Below are 23,693 nucleotides of genomic sequence, written 5' to 3'. Positions count from 1 at the left end.
GGTAAATTTTTCAGGAAATCTAACTTCTCTCATATACCAGTCCCACTTAATCACTCCAATAATGATAGCCTTCAGAAAAATTACTTGCCGTGAATTTAGGTTTTAGTAGTCAGTGTCGGTATTTAAGCTGAGCACACTTCCAGGGAAAAAGAAAAACTTTTAATTAGAGTAAGAAATAAAAGGCCACTAAAAAACTTATACATCTCCAACTTACTCTTTATTAGAACTTGGAAGTCTGAACATCTTCAGCTCAAGAGTTTTGACTAGTTCTCATTCTAAACAGGATGTTTCTCAGGGCGAGTTTCATGTCCTTATTGCGAAGACTATAGATCAGCGGATTAAAAAGAGGCGTCATTATCGAATATACCAGTGTGAGAATCTTCTGCATCAAAGTTGGGATGCCATATGTAGGACTCACATACATTACCATGACTGTCCCATAAAAAAGAGACACCACAGCTAAATGAGAACCACAGGTGGAAAAGGCCTTTCTCCGGCCAGCTGCAGAAGGGACCAGAAAAACAGCTCTGAGTAACAAGATGTAGGATCGAAGAATGTACATAATAGTAAAAAAGAGAACAAGGGAGCTCTGAGTATAGAAAATAAGTTCAGTAATGGGGGCTGGAGCACAAGACAGGGCCATCAGGGGGTCCATGTCACACAGGAAGTGGTCAATGATATTGGATCCACAGAAGGGGAGTCGGGAGATGAGGAAAATGGGGATTGGGTAGCCAAGGAATCCAGTGAGCCAGCAGAGAGACACCAGAGTTCTACAGAGTTTCCCAGTCATGACGGTGGGGTAGTGCAGTGGGTGGCAGATGGCCAGGTAACGATCATAAGCCATTACTGCCAGGAAGAGACATTCAGTCGTGCCCAGGGAAAAGAAGAAGTAGAACTGGAGGAAGCAGCCAGAAAATGAGATGGCCTTGGTTTTGGAGAGGATGTTGGCCAGGACGTTGGGAACAGTGGAGGAAGCATACCAGATCTCAAGGAAGGCGAAGTTGCCCAGCAGAAAGTACATGGGGGTGTGTAATCGTGGCTCCCATCTCACTGCACAGATAATGGTTCCATTTCCCAGCAGGGTCAAGACATAAACCACCAAAAAGAAGGAGAAGAGGAAAATCTGTATCTCCCAGCAACCGGGGAATCCCAGGAGGACAAACTCGGTTACAACGTGAATGTGTGTTGCTGACCTGTTCATGGGTCTTAAACCTAGGAGGACAGACATGAGTGCACCACAAGTCTCTCTGCTCCCTACTTGCCTCGAGAGCTTTTGTGAGAAGGGCACGTAAGCTCTGCAGGAAAATGTGAGATATTTTGAGACGAGATGAGAATAAATCCCACCTTATTTTGAATTGATCGTAGTTCTAAATCTTAGTATTCTTTTGCTAGAATCCAATGCAGCAAGAATCTTCTACATCAGTGGTACAGCCAGGCAAATTTCTTTCTTTCTTTCTTTCTTTTAAATTTCTTTCTTTTATGTTTTCTTTAATTCTTAAGAATATCTTGTATGATTTTGGTTTGTTTCCCTAAAGTTAATTATGGGTCTTCAATGCACAAACTCGTCCACTTTCTCTTATTCAACACACCCTGTTAAAAAAAAAAAGGCAAATATTTTGAGGACAGCTGATGTGAGGGTGGTTAAACCTTTGGCAACAGAACAAAATTAGTTGAATTTTAGTTGAATTACTCATGGAGCTAAAACTTACTCCAGATCATTGGCTTTCCAGAATAGTATAATCAACTGAATTAATTGTTACAGACATTACTACAGTCGAGACTCAAGGCTGTCCTTAAATTGTCCCTTAAAGATTTTCTTTTAAAATATCACTCTAACAGCTGTGTGACACCTAAAGAATTCACAAAAGACAAACCATATTAAGTATCTTTGCTCTAAAAGATAAGTGGGAATATTATTTTCAATGATCTCTGTATGCAAGTGTATATTTTTTATGTTTAAAGATTTTATTTATTTATTCATGAGAGACACAGAGAGAGAGAGAGAGAGAGGCAGAGACACAGGCAGAGGGAGAAGCAGGCTCCATGCAGGGAGCCCGACGTGGGACTTGATCCTGGGACCCCGGGATCACGCCCTGGGCTGAAGGCAGGTGCTAAACCGCTGAGCGACCCAGGCATCCCTGCAAGTGTTTATTTTCATATTTTTTGCACATACTATAAAAAATGAACTGTCTTATTTTTTATGTTCAGATCCTGCCTAGTTAAAATAAAGAAAATGATGTTTTCAGCACAAAGTTTTAGTTCATTTGGAAATAATTTTGGATGATAAAAACAAAGGGATCTAAGGCTGAATGGGGTCTTATCTGCACTTTTATCGGGTGGAATTTGTTTTCTGAAAGGGAGAGGATATTTTCAAATATTTCAATAGGTATGTACTTTTCAGTAGTTATTTAAGAATTGAACAAAAATACCAATTTTTGTGTTTAAGCAACAGAATAATCTTGTAATTAATTAATATTGAAAAGCACTAGGAGCCTTAAAAATGGTAGTTTCAATATTGAGTGTTTTTGGTTAAATTCAGACCTCTTGCCTTATCTATTGGAAGTCACTAGTTATAACTTGGTCAGTAATGGAAGATAAAGAAATTTGAAAGGCAAATAACAACAGATATTTGGGCTTCAATACGACTAGTCTCCTGTTGGTGGTTTTTAAGGAAGCATAAAAAGGAGGTTTGGGCACCCAAGTTCTAAAATTGTCCAGTTTTCCAATCGATGTTGAACTTGAAAGTCATTTGTTTACCACCCTCACTGAATAAGGTGCTCAACAGATAATTCCGACTGTTATTTATGAAGCATAAATAAGTTTCCTGCTACAGATCAGGAACTAGGTCCAGGCCCACAAATTCAAACTAGAAACCAGAATCTTGAGATCTGTGCCTCCTATCCTTCTTCCTGAAGAATGGACCATGCCTGCTTAATGTGAATAACAGGTTAGGACCCTCTCCATTATACACCAACAACTTCACACTTAATTTCATTTTTTTTCTACCACCAAACCCGGTAAAGTTTATTAGCAGAAACATTATTTTCCCCATAACCTCGGTCAAAGTGTTGGTAGGTAATGGGATAATCACAGGGTGGGGAGCTTAATGGCAAAACCGGGGTAATCAGTTTTTATTTTAACCACTGATAGACTAAACTGACTCCGTAAAGTTCTGCGTGGCTTCACCTTTGAAAGCCTCCAAAATACTAGCTGGGGATAGGTAGGGTATTAGAGGGGCAAATCTACCATTTTATACCATTAATAATGCTGTTTAATGCTTTTGGCATCCATAAACCACTATATGAGCCACAATCCTAGGAGACTAGCTTTTCCGTACACTTCTTTCTAGTACAAGAAACCAACCAACTAACCAATAAACTCACCATTCCTGGGTGGCCATCTGGAGAGAATAGTTTGATTAAATAGCCTCCTTCCTAGATGCCGGGTGGCTCAGTGACCGCACGTCTGCCTTCAGCTCAAGGTGTGATCCCAGAGTCCTGGGAGCCTCCCTCTCCCTCTGCCTGTGTCTCTGTCTCTCTCTCTGTGTCTATCACGAATAAATAAATAAATAAATAAAATCTTTAAAAAGAATAGCCTCCTTCAAACGTCCCTCACTTGCCTTCAGTATATCACAGCAGTGCTTGTAATATGGACAATTAGTCCCTTTCTCGTACATACGATCATGGATTTCCTGGCTCAGCCTGGAAAGAGGGATAGACACAGTGGAGCTGAACAGAAAGGCATTGTCTCCTCATTGGCTTTGGTGATGAAAACTCCAGGTAAGGGCATTATATGTGCTCCACTGGACTGCCTTAATTTCTGGAGGCTCTAGAAGCTTGTTTTCTAGGTGTTTACCGAGACATTTTAGCATGCAAAGGGGTGTTTAATCTCAGGGATTGATCCCTCTCAGGGATTACTCTGAAACTTGATGTCTCTCCCCAGGTGGTTTCAGTGGCTTTCTCATGTTTCCCTGGAGTGCATCCTCTTTCCAATATTTGGGGCTCTTCCAGGTTTTAGTAGATTAGCTCTAGTAGCTTAGCTCTGTTTTGTAGAAAACAGAGAATCCAGGGGAAAAACTGAAGAAATTTCAGGAGGCTTTCTATTGTGGAGATTATATTCCATTAAAGAGTCATCCTCTGTGGGGATTAGTGCAATAAATGGAAGTTTTGACCATGACTCAAATTCTGAAACTGAAATATGTTTGTGAATAAATGCTTAAGTGAAGTGTTGCAACAGAGAAACATGAAACTATGTTCTCTTGGTCACTTTAATTTTTTTTAAAATTATTTATGATAGTCACGGAGAGAGAGAGAGAGAGAGGCAGAGACATAGGCAGAGGGAGAAGCAGGCTCCATGCACCAGGAGCCCGACGTGGGATTTGATCCCGGGTCTCCAGGATCGTGCCCTGGGCCAAAGGCAGGCGCCAAACGGCTGCGCCACCCAGGGATCCCCTCTTGGTCACTTTAAAAAAAAGATTTTATTTATTTATTCATAAGAGACACAGAGAGACACAGAGACTCAGCCAGAGGGAGAAGCAGGCTCCATGCAGGGAGCCCGAGGTGGGAGTTGATTCCAGGACCCCGGGGTCACACCCTGGGTCGAAGGCGGCTCTAAACCGCTGAGCCCCCCAGGCTGCCCTCTTGATCACTTTAAAGTTAAACACACTACATTTTTTCTGGAGTCTTTCACTGTAATGACCAGGTGGTTGGTAATTACCTATTACCTGGAACTACCTTGTGTGACTGAAATCCAAGATGGCAGGAGCCATTTATTCACCTACTATGGTCAAATTGCCAGTTTGCATTATGATTTCACTTTCTAAGAGTGGGGAATTTGAAATCAGTTCAAACATGAGAAGAGATTTTGTATCATCTGTCTTTTGTTTTTCTTCTTAAAAAAACTGAGGTTTTCTGAGGGGCCTCTTAAACCACTTCTTTAAAATATGACTCTTATGGTGATGGTGATGATCAATGAGAAAATCTTCATTGCTGGTTCCTGGGGTAGTTTGTATGTGAACTTGATACTCAAGGACCTCACTGACCTACACTATTTCTCCATTGAATATTTTTGGCTCCTTTGTTAAATATTAGTTGAACATATTTGTGAGGGTTTATTTCTTGGCACTTGATTCTGTTCGGTTGGTTTGTGTATCTATTTTTGTGCCAATACCATATTTTTTGATTATGATAGCTTTGTAGTATAGCTTGTAATCAGGAAGTGTTATTCCTTCAGCTTTGTTCTTTCTTAAGATTTCTTTGCATATGCAGGATCTTTTGTGGTTCCATTCAAATTTAGGGTTCTTCCCTATTTCTGTGAAAAGATGCCATTGGAGTTTTGATAGGGATTGCGTTGAATCTACTGATGACTTTGGACAGTATGGACATTTTTACAACAGTAGCTCTTCCAATCTGTAAGTAGGGAATATCTTTCTATTTATCAGTACCTTTTTTCAGTTTGTTTCATCAAAGTCTTAAAGTTTTCAGTGTGTAGATCTTTCACCTCCTTGGATTAGATATATTCTTAAATATTTTATTGTTTTGATGTTATTGTAAATGGGATTATTTTATCTATTTTTCAGATATTTCATAGTGTACATAAATATAACTGATCTTCATATGTTGATTTTGTATCCTGCAGCTTTACTCAATGTGTTGAGAGTTCTAATAGTTTTTTTGGTGGAGTCTTTTTTTAAAATTTTTATTTATTTATGATAGTCACACAGAGAGAGAGAGAGAGAGAGAGAGAGAGGCAGAGACATAGGCAGAGGGAGAAGCAGGCTCCATGCACCGGGAGCCCGATGTGGGATTCGATCCCGGGTCTCCAGGATCGCGCCCTGGGTCAAAGGCAGGCGCCAAACCGCTGCGCCACCCAGGGATCCCCTTTTTGGTGGAGTCTTTAGGATTTCCTATATATATAAGATCATGTCATCTGCAAAAACAATTTACCTTCTCCCCCCTGATTTGATGCCTTTTATTTTGTTTTCTTGACTGATTGCTTTGGCTAGGACTTCCAGTACTACATTGAATAGAAATGGTAAGCATGGATACCCTGACATTGTTTCTAACCTTAGCAGAAAAACTTTTGACCTTTTACCATTGAGTATGATGTTTGGTGTGAGCATATATGGCTTTTACTATGTTGAGGTATGTTTCTTCTCCACCCACATTTTAAAAGTTTTTTTTTTTTAAATCATGAAAGGATGTTGTATTTTGCCAAATGTTTTTTCTACATCTCTTGAGTTGATCATATGGTTTTTATCCCTCATTTAATGAATGTAGTGTATCACATATATTGATTTAATTATGTTAAACCATCCTTGCATCCCAAGGATGATTCCCAATTGATCATGGTGTCTGATCCTTTTAATAGATTGTTGAATTTGGTTTCCTAATAGTTTACTGAAAACTTTTGCATGTAAATTCATCAGGGATATTGGCAGTAGTTTTCTTGTGTCTTTTTTAAAAAAGATTTTATTTATTTTAGAGGGGGAGGAGTGAAGGGAGAGGGACAGAGAGGGAAGGAAAGGGACAAGCAGACTCCAGACTGAGCACAGAGCCCAACATTAGGCTCAATCTCATGACCCTGAGATCATGCCTGGGGCAAAACCAAGAGCTGGACACTCAAATGACTGAACTGGATGGGGAGGAGGGGGAGGATGAGGAGGACTAGGAGGAGGGGGAGGAGGGGGGGAAGATGGGGAGGATGGGGAGGAAGGGGAGGATGGAAAGAAGGAGGAGGAGGGGGTGGAGGGGGAGGAGAGGAGGAGGGGGAGGAGAGGAGGAGGGGAAGCCAGAGTCTTCAGGGCTGCAAGCCCCAGTGCAGGGCAGCAGCCGGAGCGGCCCAGTGGGGGCGCAGCAGGTGCACCGAGCAGAGGGTGCAGAGGCCGCAGGTGCCCAGGGCTCACAGGTGCGCCCCTCCAGGGGGCCCACGGTCCCGGGTTGAGGCGGCCTCCCGAGCCCCAGGCAGCCCCCAGGGCGAGGTGCTGTCACCTGGTCACCTGGGGGAGGTCCTGGGGGGGTCAGAGTCCCAGGGGCATTGGGGTCCGGGGGGTCACTTGGGTGACCCCTTACTCAGGTGGATCCTTTCACCATCTCCCTAGTTTCACGCTCTCTGGACTCTAACCACCGGAGTCACAGGCTGTAGCCCTTTCCAGGTTGTTTTTCCCTTAGTAAAACGCATTTAAGCTTCTCCCGTGTCTTTTCATTGTTTGATGGCTCATTTCTTTTTTTTAAAATTTTTTTAATTTTTTCATTTCTTTTTTTAAAGTTCTTAATTTAAATCCCAGTTAACATACATTATAGTGTTAGTTTCAAGTGTAGAATTTAGTGATTCATCACTTACATAAAACACCTGGTACTCCTCCAATCCTACTTAATCTCCATCAAATGTTTCACACATCCGATTTCATTCTTTTTTATGGCTGAGTAATATTCTATTTTATATACGTATGTATGTACATATATATAAATAATATATATATATGTAATGATATATCTCACTTCCTTATCTATTTATCAATCAATGGACATTTGGGCTGTTTCCATAATCTGGCTACTGTCGATGATGTTGCTGTAAACATTGGGGTGCATACATCCCTTCAAATTAATATTTCTGTATCCTGTGGGTAAATACATAGTATTACAATTGCAGGTTGTAAGGTAGCCCTATTTTTAACTTTTTGAGGAATCTCTATAGTGCTTTCCAGAGTGTCTGCATTGGTCTGCATTCCCATGGACAGTATAAGAGGGTTCCTCTTCCTCTGCATCCTTGCTAACACCTGATGTTTCTTTAATTGTTCATTTTAGCCATTAACAGCCACCTGTTAATTTTAGCCATTCTTAAAGGTGTGAGGTGATATCTCATCATGGTTGTTTTTTTTAAAAAATATTTTATTTATTTATTTGAGAGAGACAGGGAGAGAGAGAGAGAGAGAAGGAGCAGGAGGTGGGGGAGAAGGAGAAGCAGACTCCCTGATGAGCAGGGAGGCCAACACGCGGCTTTATCTCAAGTCTCCAGATCATGATCTGAGCCAAAGTGGCCGCTTAACTGAGCCATCCAGGGACCCCTCTCATCACGGTTTCAATTTGTATTTCCCTGATGAGGGAGTGATATTGAGCCTCTTTTTTTTTTTTTTTTGAGCCTCTTTTCACATGTCTTTTAGCCATCTGGATATCTTCAGGTGTGTAGTGGTATCTAAATATTTTAATTTGCATTTCCCTGATTACATATGGTGTGGAACATATTTTCATACACTTATTTGCCATCTTTTAAAAAATATTTCATTTATTTATTCATGGGAGACACACAGAGAGAGAGAGGCGGAGAAACAGAGAGAGAGAGAGGCGGAGACACAGAGGGGGAAGCAGGCTCCATGTGGGGAACCCGATAAGGGACTCGATCCCCGGACCCCGGGATCAGGACCTGAGCCAAGGCAGATGAACCACTGAGCCCCCCAGGTGCCCCTACTTATTTGCCATCTTGATATCTCCTTTGGTGAAATATCTGTTAAAGTCTTTGGCCCACTTTTTGTTTGGATTGTTTGTTTTCATATTGTTGCATTTAAAGAGTTCTTTGTATATTGTGAATAACAGTTTTTTAACAGATACATCTTTTGCAAATGATTTTCCTCTTTTGTGACTTGTCTTCTAATTCTCTGGACATTGTCTTTTGCGTAGCAAAAGTTTTTAATTTTAACGAAGCCCAGCTTATCGATTATTTCTTTAACAGACTATGTCTTTGGTATGGTATCTAAAAAGGGATCACTGTACCCAAGATCTTCTAGATTTTTTCATATTTATCTTCTAGGAGTTTTGATTTTGCATCTTACACTTAGATGATCCATTTTGAGTTAATTTTTGTGGAGGATGAAATGTTCAAATCTAGCTTCATTTTTTTTTTTTTTTTGCATGTGAGTGTCCAGTTGTTCCAGCACCGTTTGTTTGAAGAGACTACCTTTGTTCTGTTGTATTGCCTTTGCTCCTTTGTCAAAGATCAGTTCACTGTATTTCTGGGACTCTATTTCTGGGTGATCTAGTCTGTTACACTGATCTATTTGTCTTTTCTTTTGCTAGTACCACACTGTTTTAATTACTGTAGCTTTATAGTAAGTCTTAAAGTTAGTTCCAGTTAGTCTGCCTATTTTGTTCTTCTTCGATACTCTATCAAATATTCTGGGTCTTTTCCTCTTTATATAAACTTTAGAATCAGTTTGTTGATGTTTATAAAATAATTTCTGGTATTTTAATTGGGATTGTGTTGAATCTGTCAATCAAGTTGGGAAGAACTGACATCTTGACAGTACTGAATCTTCCTATTAATGAATGTTGGCTACCTCACCATTCATTCAGTTCTTCTTTGATTTTGTTCTCCTCATAGTTCTTACGTATATTTTGTTTAGATATGTAATAATTTCATTTTTTGAGGTGCTGATGTAAATGGTATCATGTTTTTAATTTCAAATTCCCCTTGCTCATTGATGGCATATAGGAAAGCAGTTGATTTTGTATGTTGAACTTGTATCCTACACCCTGGTTATAACCACTTATTAGTTCCAGAAATTTTTTTGTTGATTCTGTTGCTGGGTGAACTGGGGAGATCCTGGGCCCTAGAGTCTGGGCCCGGCCCATCCCCAAAGATGTTGCTGAAGGTCCTTGGTCTTGTCTCAAAAAAGAATTCAGGGATAGGCATGCAACACAAACAAGAAAGTCCATTAAACTGAAAAAATACACTCTTGAGATAATGAGAATGGGCAAATTCTAGAAAGAGAGATGCACTCCGTGGGGTTTGGATTTCTGTTTTTTATTGACAGTTGTTACGTAGGGGATGGAATATTCATTACTTGTGGGAAGGATGCAGGGTTTCACAGTTTTTCTTCTTAATTTGGTCAGGGGTTTCCTGTTCCGGCACCCACCATCTTGAGCCTGTCTCGTTTGATCTGGCTTTTTGTGGAGTGTGCCAGAACAGGTCTCTGACTTTCCTGGTAGCTGGTCATGACCTCCTTATTGCTGGCTTCCAGGTACCCTGTTGAAAACTAACTGCCTACTCAAACAGTTCTTTCAGATTTTCTACATAGACAATCATGTCATTTGAAAAATGATAGTTTTATGTGTCCCCAATCTGTACACCTTTTCTTGTCTTATTACATCAACAAGGACTTCCAGTACAATGTTGAAAAGGAGTGGTGAGAAGTGATATCTTTGCTTTGTATCTGATCTTAGTGGAAAACTAAGTTTCTCATGATTAAGTGTGATGTTGGCTATGATAGCTTGCTTTCTTTCTGTTGTGAAAGTTTTCTTAAACTTAAGTTTTATGATAAAATTCTATCTCCTTCTTCTCCCATGGTCACTCCTAGCTATGTTCATTTAGATTTAAATTTTTGTTTTACATATTTTGTTTTGCAGAAAGGGTAGAGTATAAATATACACATATATCTATGCATGAATTTTTTCTTTCATATAAGTAAGAAATTACAAATAACAGAAATAACAGAAATATTTCTTCCAGAGAAAATTTTGTGTGAGGTTTATTTTTATTTTTATTTTTATTTTTATTTTTTTTTATTTATGATAGTCACAGAGAGAGAGAGAGAGGCGCAGAGACACAGGCAGAGGGAGAAGCAGGCTCCATGCACCGGGAGCCCGATTTTGTGTGAGGTTTAACACAAAAGTAGGGAAAAGGGGAAGACTCTTATTTATTTATTTATTTATTTATTTATTTTTAAATTTTTTTAAGACTCTCATTTATTGAGTACCGCATTGTAGGCATATTACATACATTATTATTTAGTTTTCACAATTCACAACTGAATCAGGATAAACTAGTATGTTTTTAGAAAAAACAAGTATATTTATTTATTTATTTATTTATTTTCCTTAGCTTTTATTTTTAATTTATTTTTATTTTTTATTTATTTATTTTTATTGGAGTTCAATGTGCCAACATATAGCATAACACCCAGTGCTCATCCTGCCAAGTGCCCCCCTCAGTGCCCATCACCCAGTCACCCCAACCCCCTGCCCACCTCCCCTTCCACTACCCCTTGTTCATTTCCCAGGCTTAGGAGTCTCTCATGTTTTGTCTCCCTGTCTGATATTTTCACTCCTTTTCCCTTTATTCCCTTTCACTATTTTTTATATTTCCCAAACGAATGAGACCATATAATGTTTGACCTTCTCCGATTGACTTACTTCACTCAGCATCATACCCTCCAGGTCCATCCACGTCAAAGCAAATGGTGGGTATTTGTCGTTTCTAATGGCTGAGGAATATCCCAGTGTATACACAGACCGCAGCTTCTCTATCCATTCACCTTTCGATGGACACTGAGGCTCCTTCCACAGTTAACTAGTATATTTGTAGTTAAATATCTGGGGATTAAAGAAGTTAAATAATAAACCAAGGATCACACAGTTGAGTTTATGACAGAGCTATAGTACAAATAGAGGTCAGCCTGAGACATGATCCATGCTCTTTTTATACAGCACATCATATTAATGAATTTATTGTTCTTTTTTAGTATTAACTAGGATTATTTAATCCCCAATACATAATGAGATTATACTTGGTATTTACCTTCCTTATTACTACTTTATTACTTTCCATTAAATAAAATGAAGGAATATTTAACAAGTCTTTTTATGATGAGGAAAATGCAAATCAAAACCACAGTGACACACAGCCTCACACTTGTTGGAATGGTCATCAAAAAGACAACTGGTCTGGTGAGAATGTGAGGAAAAAGAACCTGCATACACTGTTGGTGGGGATGTAAATTAGTACAGCCACTATGAAAAACAGTATGGCGTTTCCTCAAAAAAATTAATAAGAGAGCTACTATATAATTCAGCAATTCTACTTCTGGGTACATATCTGATGGAAATGAAATCACTGTTTACAAGAGATATCTGTACCCCCATGTAAATGCATCATTATCTACAAAGGCCAGGAGATGGAAAAAACCCAAGTGATGGTCGATTTACTAATATAATGAATGGATACAGAAAACATAATGTATATGTAGGAGTGGAGTATTTTTCAGCCATAAAATGATGGAAACCTTGCCATTTGCAATAACGTGGATAAACCTTGAGGGTATTATGCTAAGTAAAATAAATCAGACTGAGAAAGATAAATGCCCTATGACCTCACCTATATGTAGAATATCAAATCAAATCAAAACAAAACAAAAATCCTAAAATCAAGCTCCAGATAGAGAGAACAGACTGATGGTTGCCAGAGGTGAGGGATGGGAGTGGATGAAATAGGCGAAGGGTATCCAAAGGTACAGGCTTGAAACGCAATGTACAGCATGGCGACTGTTGTTAATAGGACTGTACTGCATATTTGAAAGCTGCTAAGTAAGAGAGTAGATCTTAGAATTCTTATCATAAGAAAAATATCTTGTCATTATGTAGGATGATGGATGTTCATTGGATTGGCTGTGGTGATCGTTTTGCAACACATACAACTATCAAATCGTTGTGTCCTACACCTGAAACTAAAATAAGGTAATATGTCAATTACACCTAAGAAAAAAAAAGAAAGAAAACAAAGGGGACCAAAAGTTTCAGACACCTTTCTCAACAACGCCTTGTTAAAAGAAGCAAGAAATTTCAGCATTCATATCAGCTTTTGGGGACATCTGCTAAAAATAGTTGGAAATACTCTCAAGGACTAGATAGAGAGGTATTTTCTAGCACTTTGGCATTTCATCACATACCCCATGGTCTATGCTCCTAGCACCTCTTCACCATGAAGTGGAATTTACTTATCAGTGTCATACGAAAAACACAGCGCTGACCTAAGAGAGACAGGCTGTTACCAGACAAAGGGAATAACCCTTTTTAAGCCTTGGAATGAGTCAACAGGAATGATTGAGAACTCTGATAATGACACTTAAGAGAATTAAAAACTCAAAAAATGAATAAAATTGAATATAAAGGAACAAGATAAACAGCTGGTATTCCAGCTAAGCTGGTGTTGCTATAGTGCTGGTACTATCATAAGGGCAACGTGTTCTATACAAAAAAAATAAGTATCTGCTCTAAGAATAGCATGGGAGTATCTGATCAACACTGGGGAAACTGAGTCCCAAAGGCCAATTAAGGGCCTCCTGAGGGAAGGGAACATTGGGGATATAACTGACTATCCTCGCTCATCAATTATCACTACTGGAAGTCACAGGAGACACTATCCCATAGGAGGAATCAGACAGATTTCAGAGAAACATAGATAAGTCTGTAGTGGAGCCAATATTTCTCTCCAAACCAGAAGTGTCCAGCAACGCAAGCGCCCTCTCTGGGCTGCTGCCTGCCAAGGAGCCCATGTTCTCCATCGTGCCTGCCTTCTGCTGCCCTGGAAACAGAGGATTACAAGTCAGACCTGCCGGATCTACGGGGAGGTGGGTTCAGAGGAGGTACAAGTGTAGGACAGTCCTCAGGTAGGCCTCCTATCTCCACCGCCCCTGTGTGATCCTGGAAACAATAGCCCCTCATGTCACCCGAAGAATGTAAGGAGATTCATCTTTACACCTGAGAGGCCTGGCTGTCAGGGAACCGAGAGATGGGGATGAGGAAGAAGGGAGAGTTGGTCCTTCTTAACCAGGAGCTACATCCGGGCGGAACCAGGTCTGTCCCTCACTGTGGAGGGGATTCTGAAATAAATTAATAAATTAAGACCAAACTACTAACAACAGAAACGTAGGCAACTTCACAGGCTTTGTTTTGCTTGTCTCACCATGGAAATCACACGACACGTAAGACTTACTCAGAGAAGGAAGTTTTCGTGAAGATTCTCCTTCAACTTCCCAAAGCAATGCCAACCTTCCACATCTGGACTAGGCAAGGGAGTAGGAGGGGGATCTTGGTCAGAGGGAGGGGTTATGGCTCCCACACTGCTCTCAGTTCCCAGAGGCCTCTGCTGGGCAGTATCTGACATTTGGGAGCGTCTGCATCCATCCCTAACCCAGAAGAACGGAGGCCTTTCCAGGACACTGTGTGACACTTCAGGCAAAACCCTCAAAAATCCTTAAATAATATACCAGTTACATTGCTCAGTTTCTCGACCTATAAGTAGGGATTCAACCTACACCAAGGTTTTACAGAAGCATTTGAATTCAACAGGTAGAAGATGGAAGTGATATGAAAGCCATCATGTAGATGTCTGGGGGTTCCAATTTTTATCGAGTTGACAAACCATGATGAACGCTGAAGAATGGATGGTATGTTTGATGATTTTTGTCTCAGTTGTCAGATAACTTTAGACACCGACACCTACAATTCAACACTGATCCAGAATAACAGTGAAATGCAGAAGGTTTCCGTGTGTTGTCACCTTTCTCCCTCTTCTGATGCCTAACATCTGGGTTTCTAATTCCAAACATTTTAGTAATTGAAACTCTGTCCAGTAGTAAGGGTCTATCTCTCTTAATCTATAGAAACGAATACGTGATGTTCACACCTACTTACATTTGTGAGCACTGCCATCAACCTTCTCCAAGCTGCTTACTGCATAACATCCTGCATTTTAATGCGAGAAGGTTCAGAGAGAGAAATGAGAGAATACAAATATCTAAAGTCTGATCACCAAGCCCTACCCAAGGTTTATAATCTTCAGCAGCGTAGCTATTTATTTAATGGAATAATAGAATCTGAGGGAGTTAGGGATCTCCAAAAAGGAAATATTTCTGAAGATTAAGGAATAAGGTCATATTTGTCATTGTCACTTTTTCCTCTCTACCCCTTAGGAAGCTGCGAATATGTCAGGAGTCAGCACAGTGACTGAATTCATACTCCTGAGTTTTCCGTGCTCCAGAGAGGTTCAGGTCCTCCTCTTCCTGCTGTTCTTTGTGTCCTACATCCTGACACTGATGGGGAATGGGGCCATTGTCTGTGCAGTGAAGCTGGATCCCAGGCTTCACACCCCCATGTACCTTCTGCTGGCCAACTTCTCGTTCCTGGAGATCTGTTACATCAACACCACCGTTCCCAATATGTTACAGAACTTCCTATCTGAGACCAAAACCATCTCTTTCACAGCCTGTTTCTTCCAGTTCTACTTCTTCTTCTCCATGGGCATCAATGAGACCCTCTTACTGCCCCTCATGGCTTTTGATCGGTACTTGGCCATCTGCCAGCCTCTCCATTATCCTATCATCATGAACAACCGCCTCTGCATGAACCTGGTGGCCCTGTGCTGGGTCACAGCCTTCCTCTGCTATCCGATCCCTATCTATTTTATCACACAGCTCCCCTTCTGTGGCCCCAACACCATTGACCACTTTGTCTGTGACCCCGGTCCTCTTCTGGCCCTGTCCTGCATCCCTGCCCCTGGAATTGAGCTTTCCTGTTCTCTATTGAGCTCTCTCATTATCTTCATCACCTTCTTCTTCATCCTTGGTTCGTACACCCTGGTTCTCAGAGCAGTGTTGCGTGTCCCCTCAGCAGCTGGCCGACGTAAGGCCTTCTCCACCTGTGGTTCCCACCTGGCTGTTGTGTCTCTTTTCTATGGATCCATCATGGTGATGTACATCAGCCCAACCTCTGCGAATCCAGCTGGGATACAGAAGATTATAACCCTGTTCTACTCATCAGTGACCCCACTTATAAACCCACTGATCTACAGTCTACGGAACAAAGACATGAAGGCTGCCTTGAGAAAAATTCGTATGTGTGGAGAAATTAGTCAAGACAAATGAACATTCATGAGTGGACCAAGATCATGATATGTATTTTTCCGCATCTTCCCACTTAAAAGTAGGTCTTTATTCATTTGTACCTAGAGATGCAGACTTAAATTCATCTGTTTCTGACGAGTTAAGGACAGTAGTAGCCCCAATTAAACCAGATCTTGCCTTCGAATCAGGACTTCATAGGTGGTAACTTGAATTTAGTGATCTGGATGTCTGAACTTTGGACTCTTCTCCCACCCTGCGCTCCAATAACTGCTTGCTCATTTACCTGTGATCCCTTACCTAATCCTTGACCTCATGACTTTTTTTTTTTTTACTTCTATTGCTTGAATCCATTTTTACACTTAAAGCAGAGATCATTTGGCTAGAAAGTCTACTTCTAATAGAAGTACATCCACAATTTTTGGCTCATACTAAAGGAAATTAGTACCAGTCTATAAGTCATAACTGAACTAAAGTTTTACAAATTTAATTGACATCCAAAAGACTAAAATGATCTGAAACACTGTCTCCCAAACCTGTGTGTCTCATAATTGTTTGAGGGTCTTTTTAAAAGAAAAACACGATTTTCAGGTGTTATTCCAGTGCTCCTAAATCAGAGTCTTTGAAGTAGACCCAGGAAATTCCCATTTAATGTTACTCAGGTGATTCTAGTGCATCTCTATCAGCACGAATCCACAGACTGATCTTGTAGAGCCACTATTTTAGATAAATATGTAACATAAATAAAAATCTTATATTAATTTTGGGGGAAGCGAAAGAAGTTACAGTGAGTACTGTAAGTGACTCAAACACTCATGATAATAGAAGTTTCTTTTCCTGCATCAATTTTGAAAGCCTCCATTTAAAAAATAAGGACTAGACTATATTCTTTTTACCTTTCTTACCTGTGCAAGAATATGAACATACTGGAAATAGGCTTACATTTTAAAAAAGGTCGTTAGCCCTTAAGAAGGGCATGAGATGGGATGAGTCCTGGGTGTTGTATGAAACTAATGAGTTATTTCATTAGCTACATCTGAGACTAATGATGTGCTCTAGTTGGCTCTTTAGATTAACTAATTAATTCATGGCTCTTTTTTAGTTTATTGCATGAAGGAGTTAGTCCAAGTGTAATGCAGGGCCCAAGTGGTTACATTATACAAGCTGTGAGGTTTTTAAACTTGTGACAAGAGACAGAAGGGTAATTCTGTTCATTGCAAGGAAATCCTCACTTAAGCTTCCGTGAAGCCAAAGGCACTTAAAACCCATGCACCTCCCAGCTGCTTCCTTAGCCAGTGCAGTCTCCGCCAGGAACTGGCACGCATCCTTGCACTGGTCACCCCGTGGCTGGGTTACCTCTCCCCTGATGCTCAGTCACAGTTCCGTTGCAGGCACCCCTCTCCTGGACGCCTCCACTAGTGTCTTTTCGTCATAGTCATCAGCGATCCCTTGGACAGCAGGAAGGACCTTCCTGCCACTTCTCTGCCCAGTTCTCATGTGGCTACGATCCGCAGGGCCAGCAGGAAGCGGGTCGTCACCCCAACTTGCATCAGCAAAGGGGTGCAAAGAGTGGAGGGGACATACAATCGGATTCCCTTTCCTCGTGGAAATGGCCCATGGAAGGGGGAAGGCCGGGGCTGGGGTGGGAAGTTGGGGGGATGGCACCTTGGGAGGTGAGGGGGCTCCAGGGGGCGGCTGCAGAGTCCTCTGCTGGGGTTCAGGGACTGGGGCGGCTGCTTGAATTTAAATAGATAAGTAAAGAAAGGTTAGTCCCCGGGGTCACCTGGGTAGCTCAGTCAGTTAAGCCTGCGACTCTTGATTTTTGTCTCAGGTTATGATCTTGGGGGGCTGGGGTCAAGACCCGCGTCAGGCTCAGTGCTCGAGAGAAAGTCAGCTTGAGGATTTTCTCTCTCCTTCCCTCTGCCCCTCCCTCTGCTCTCTCTGTCTCTCTCTCAAATAAATACATCTTAAAAAAAAAAAAAAGTCAGTACTTAGGGGCATTGCAGTTTGGGTTAGTCTCACATGCAGGAAGGCTGAGATGCGTGCACAGCCAAGGGGAAGTGAAAGCAGACGGAGAGCAAAGCCGGTGATTGTAAGAGACTGAAGTAAAGAGACGCAGAGGAACCCGAGGACAGTCCCAGGCCCAACTCTTGGATCGAGGACTAATCGATTGGCATCTGGGGTTGGCACGTTTACTCACCCATTGATTTACCTCTATGATATCCCAGCCTTTGTGAAACGACATTCTTGGGAGAGACAGCTAATAAGGAGATAAACACAAAGAGCTATAAAAAAAGATACTCTCCACTTTTCCTTTTGAATTACTTAGTATCAATATAAATTTTGTAGTGGCAGAATAGGGAATAATTCATTGATTAATTTTTTATTTAAATTCAATTAGCCAACATGTAGTAAGTACATCATCAGCTTCAGAGGTAGAGGTCAGTGATTCATTAGGTGCGTATAGCACCCGGTGCTCCTCAGTCATGAGCCCGTCACCCATCACCACTTCCCAACCCGCCTCCCCTCTGCAGCCCTCAGCTTCTTTCCTATAGTGAAGAATCTCTCCTGGTTTTTCTCCCTCTGATGACATTCCAGTCATCCACATATGAGTGAAACCATATGAGAACTGTCTTTCTCCAATGGACTTATTTTGCTCAGCATAATGCCCTCTGGTTCCATCCACGTCAAGGTAAATGGTAAGTGTTCATCCTCTCTCATGCCTGATGATAGGACATAGCTTAGAGAAGATGGTCAGAGAGGGGAGCCCAGGTGGCTCAGCGGCCCAGCGCCTGCCCCCGGCCCAGGGCGTGACCCCGGGGTCCTGGGATGGAGACCCGCACCGGGCTCCCTGCAGGGAACCTGCTTCTCCCTCTGCCTGGGTCTCTGCCTCTCTCTCTCTCTCTCTATCTCTGTCTGTCTCTTGTGAATAAATAAAGAAAATCTTAAAAAAAAAAAAAAGATGGCCAGAGAGTGTCTTTTGTGAGGATGTGATATTTTAAACTAAGGGAACAAGCCATGCGCAAATCTAGGGGAATTGAATTCCACATAAGTACAGGTATGATTATGGAGTTTTCAAAAGTAATAAAGGTTAATTTTGGTCATCCAGAAGAAAATGGTATATAAGGCTGAAGAGATGAGCACTATGAGATTATCAAGAACCTTCGAGGTCACAATAAAGAGTATTTTATCTGAACTCTGGGGAAGCCTGCTCAATACTATACACTAAGGGTAAGCCTTAATAAAAATTGTAATTTAATAAAAATCCATCTTAATAAAGAGCCATACTTTCTAAGCAATTCTTAACTTGGAACTACTTAATTAAGTTAGATTAAATTAAATCAAACATGTTTAATTAAAAATGCATTTATTGGGATCCCTGGCTGGCTCATTTGGTAGAACAGGTGACTCTTGATCGTAGGGTTGTAAATTTGAGCCCCACATTGGGTATAGAAATTACTTAAAAATAAAAATCTTTAAAAAAATGCATTTACTTCCATATATTCCTCTTTGTTCCATCAAGGAATGATGTGTCAACCAAAAATGTACAAGAAGAAAGAAAAGAAATATTAATTTAAGAAGAAAAGAATGGGCAGCCCGGGTGGCTCGGCAGTTTAGTGCCTGCCTTCAGCCCAGGGCATGACCCCGGGGTCCTGGGATCGAGTCCCATGTCGGGCTTCCTGCATGGAGCCTGCTTCTCCCTCTGCCTGGGTCTTTGCCTCTCTCTCTCTCTGTGTCTTTCATGAATAAATAAAATCTTAAAAAAATAAAAAGAAAAGAATGGGGTGCCTAGGTAGTGCAGTCAGTTGGGCATCTGACTCTTGGTTTTGGCTCAGGTTGTGATCTCAGGGTTGTGGGATCTGACCCAGGGTTGGGCTCTGCACTCAGCACAGAGTCTTCTTAGGACTCTCTCTCTCTCTCTCTCTCTCTCTCTCTCTGTCCCTCTTTCTGCCCTCACCACCTAAAATAAATAATCTTTAAAAAAAATAAGAGAAGTCCCTGGTGGCTCAGTTGGTTAAGCATTTGCCTTTGGCTCAGAGCACGATCCCAGGGTCATGGGATTGAGCCCCACATCGCATTGGGTTCTTTGCTTGGTGGGGAGCCCGTTTCTCCCTCTCCTTCTGCCTGCAGCTCCCCCTGTTTGTGCATGCATGCTCTGTCAAATAAATAAAAAAATCTTTAAAAAACAAAAAATAAGATGAAGATTTGTATTTCATAAGATCTTATATGGGTAAAAAGTCAAGCCCAGTTATGAATTTTCTTTAAAGAAAATTTGACATTTCCCCATTTAAACTATATTAGATGATGGCACATATTGGCACATAAAAACTTAGTGCATGCTGTATTTGTACATATGAAACTGTATTCCAACTAACACTCATCATAAGAAAAGTTCTTAGGAACTGAGGACAGACGGAAACGTCTCTGATCTGTAGCAGACATTTTAAAAAACCTGCATCTAACATCATACTGGTGAAAAGGAATGATTTTCCTCTAAAATCAGGAACAAGAAAAGAATGTCTGCTCTCACCACTACTATTCCATGTTTTCCTGGAAGTGTCAGTGCAATCGGGAGGAGGAAAAAATAGCATCTAGACTGACAGAAGTAAGATTGTCATGAGATATGAAATGATTATGTAGAAAATTCAGTGAAACCTATAAAAATGGCTACCAGAAGTATGAATTAAGTTTTTCAAGATTTCAAAATACAAGATCTATATACAAAAATCTTGCATTACTATAAGCAACTGCTAGTAGCAATCAGACGTTGGTATTAAAAAATACCATTTACAAGTGACAAAAACATTTAATAGAGACAAAGCTAGAGAAGAGGCGAAAGACCTATACAATGAAAACTACAAAACTTGGCTGAGGGAAATTGGAGATGTCAATAAATGTAAATATATAACTTATTCATAGGTTGGAAAACTCTATATATTTTAGAATTTGAGTATCATTGATACAGTAGCTGGCATTAGTCTTAAATGCAGCACATGGTGATGCCGTAGCTCTACACGTTGTGCTGCGCTCACCGCCAGCACAGCCACCACCTGTCACCATACGACACTGTCACAAAACCATTGACGATTTTCCCTGGGCCGTGTCTTTTATTCACGTGACTGACTCATTCCATAACTGGAAGCCTGTGTCTTCCACTCCCCACTACTCACTTTGCCCGTCCTCCTGCCCACCCCCCTCGCCCCTGGCAATCTTTGGTTTGTTCTCTGTATCCATAGATGTGATTCTGGTTTTTGTTTATTTATTCATTTGCTTTTTAGATTCCACATATAAAGGAAATATGGTATTAGTCTTTCTCTGTCTAACTTATTTCACTTAGCATAATACCCTCTAGGCCCATCCACGTTTTCCCATCCTTTTTATGGCTGCATAATATTCTAGTGTATGTATATACCAATTCTTCTTTGTTCATTAATCTATCAAGGGAAATTTGGGTTGCGTCCATATCTCAGATATTATAAATAGTGCAGCAAAAAAGCCCATACATGTATCCGAAGTAGTGTTTTCTTTTTTTTAAAAAAACATTTATTTATTTATTCTTGAGAAACACAGAGAGAGGCAGAGACACAGGCAGAGGGAGAAGCAGGCTCCATGTGGGGAGCCCAATGCAGGACTCAATCCCTGGACTTGGGATCAAGCCCTGAGCCCAAGACAGATGGTCAACCATTGGGCCCCCTGGGTATCCCACTAGCTTTGCTTTCTTCTAGGAGTTTTATGGTTTAACCTGTCACTTTTAGGTCTTTAATCCATTTTTGTGCGTAGTGTAAGAGAATGGTTCAGTCATTATTTTTTGCACGTGGCTGTTTAGATTTCTGAACATCCTTTGTTGGAGACACTGTCTTTCCCAGTCGTATATTCTTGCCTCCTTTCTTGTGAATTAATTGACCTTGAAGGCATGGCTTTATTTCTGGACTCTATTCTGTTCTGTGGGTCTGTGTGTCTTTGTTTCTGTCAGTACCATACCGCTTTGATTACTACAGCTTTATAGTATATGGAATTGTGATACTGCCAGCTTTATTCTTTTCAAGATTGCTTTGGCTATTGGGGTCATTTGTGGTTTCATACAAATTTTAGAATTATTTGTTTTAGTTCTGTGAAAAATGTTTTTGGTATTTTGATAGGGATTGCATTGAATCTGTAGATTGTTTTGGGTAGTATGGACATTTTAACAATATGGGTTCATCCCGTACATAAGCATAGAATATCTTCCCATTTGTTTGTATCAGCATTAGTTTTTTTTCCATCATTGTTTTATAGTTTCAGAGTGCAGGTCTTTCACCTCCTTGGTTAAATTTATTCCTGGGTATTTTATTCTTTTTGGTATGTATGTATGTACATACATACGTACATACATACACTTATTTATTTATTTACTTTTTAAAATAAACTTTTTATTGGTGTTCAATTTACCAACATATCAATAACACCCAGTGCTCATCCCATCAAGTGCCCCCCTCAGTGCCCGTCACCCAGTCGCCCACACCCCCCGCCCCACCTCCCCTTCCACCACCCCTAGTTCGTTTCCCAGAGTTAGGAGTCACTCATGTTCTGTCTCCCTTTCTTTTTTTTTTTTAATTATTATTATTATTATTTATTTATGATAGTCACAGAGAGAGAGAGAGAGGCAGAGACACAGGCAGAGGGAGAAGCAGGCTCCATGCACCGGGAGCCCGATGTGGGATTCGAGCCCGGGTCTCCAGGATCGCGCCCTGGGCCAAAGGCAGGCGCCGAACTGCTGCGCCACCCAGGGATCCCTTTGTCTCCCTTTCTGATATTTACCACTCATTTTTTTCCTTTCCCCTTTATTCCCTTTCACTATTTTTTATATTCCCCAAATGAATGAGACCATATAATGTTTGTCCTTCTCTGATTGACTTAGTTCACTCAGCATCATACCCTCCAGTTCCATCCACATTGAAGCAAATGGTGGGTATTTGTCGTTTCTAATGGCTGAGGAATATATCATTGTATACATAAACCACATCTTCTTTATCCATCATCTTTCAATGGACACTGAGGCTCCTTCCACAGTTTGGCTATTGTGGACATTGCTGCTAGAAACATCGGGGTGCAGGTGTCCCGGCGTTTCATTGCATCTGTATCTTTGGGGTAGATCTCCAGCAGCGCAAGTCAAAGTCTCTCTCTTTGCAGATGACATGATACTGTACATAGAAAACCCAAAAGACTCCACCCCAAGATTGCTAGAACTCACACAGCAATTTGGCAGTGTGGCAGGATACAAAATCAATGCCCAGTCAGTGGCATTTCTATACACTAACAATGAGACTGAAGAAAGAGAAATTAAGGAGTCAATCCCATTTGCAATTGCACCCAAAAGCATAAGATACCTGGACTAAACCTAACCAAAGAGGTAAAGGATCTATACCCTAAAAACTACAGAACACTTCTGAAAGAAATTGAGGAAGACAAAAAGAGATGGAAAAATATTCCATGTTCATGGATTGGCAGAATTAATATTGTGAAAATGTCAATGCTACCCAGGGCAATTTACACATTCAATATAATCCCTATCAAAATACCATGGACTTTCTTCAGAGAGTTAGAACAAATTATATTAAGATTTGTGTGGGATCAGAAAAGACCCCGAATAGCCAGGGGGAATATAAAAAAGAAAACCATAGCTGGGGGCATCACAATGCCAGATTTCAGATTGTCCTACAAAGCTGTGGTCATCTAGACAGTGTGGTACTGGCACAAAAACAGACACATAGATCAATGGAACAGAATAGAGAATCCAGAAGTGGACCCTCAACTTTTTGGTCAACTAATATTCAACAAAGCAGGAAAGACTATCCACTGGAAAAAGGACAGTATCTTCAATAAATGGTGCTGGGAAAATTGGACAGCCACATGCAGAAGAATGAAACTGGACAATTCTCTTACACCAGACACAAAGATATACTAAAAATGGATGAAATATCTAAGTGTGAGACAAGATTCCATCAAAATCCTAGAGGAGAACACAGGCAACACCCTTTTTGAA

The 23,693-nt window shown here is 40.8% G+C and overlaps 2 protein-coding genes across 2 annotated transcripts; one reads left to right on the top strand and one right to left on the bottom strand.

Annotated features, from left to right (window-relative positions):
• Positions 1-250: 250 nt before the first annotated feature.
• On the bottom strand, positions 251-1,204 carry LOC112915018 (olfactory receptor 11H4). The gene has a single exon (XM_025992319.1). It carries the CDS (start codon positions 1,199-1,201, stop codon positions 251-253), a length of 951 nt encoding a protein of 316 aa, XP_025848104.1. The 5' UTR covers positions 1,202-1,204.
• Positions 1,205-14,755: 13,551 nt separating this feature from the next.
• Positions 14,756-16,319, top strand: LOC112915017 (olfactory receptor 11H6-like). Its single transcript, XM_025992318.2, has one exon. The coding sequence runs from the start codon at positions 14,756-14,758 to the stop codon at positions 15,692-15,694; it is 939 nt and encodes a 312-aa protein (XP_025848103.2). The 3' UTR covers positions 15,695-16,319.
• Positions 16,320-23,693: the final 7,374 nt, after the last annotated feature.

Source organism: Vulpes vulpes, chromosome 10 (assembly GCF_048418805.1).
Source record: "Vulpes vulpes isolate BD-2025 chromosome 10, VulVul3, whole genome shotgun sequence".
NCBI lineage: Eukaryota > Metazoa > Chordata > Mammalia > Carnivora > Canidae > Vulpes > Vulpes vulpes.
This window is presented reverse-complemented; position numbering and strand designations above follow the sequence as displayed.

Coding starts and splice junctions, on each gene's coding strand:
- LOC112915018 (XM_025992319.1), bottom strand. CDS start 1,201: ATGAACAGGTCAGCAACACACATTCACGTTGTAACCGAGTTTGTCCTC.
- LOC112915017 (XM_025992318.2), top strand. CDS start 14,756: ATGTCAGGAGTCAGCACAGTGACTGAATTCATACTCCTGAGTTTTCCG.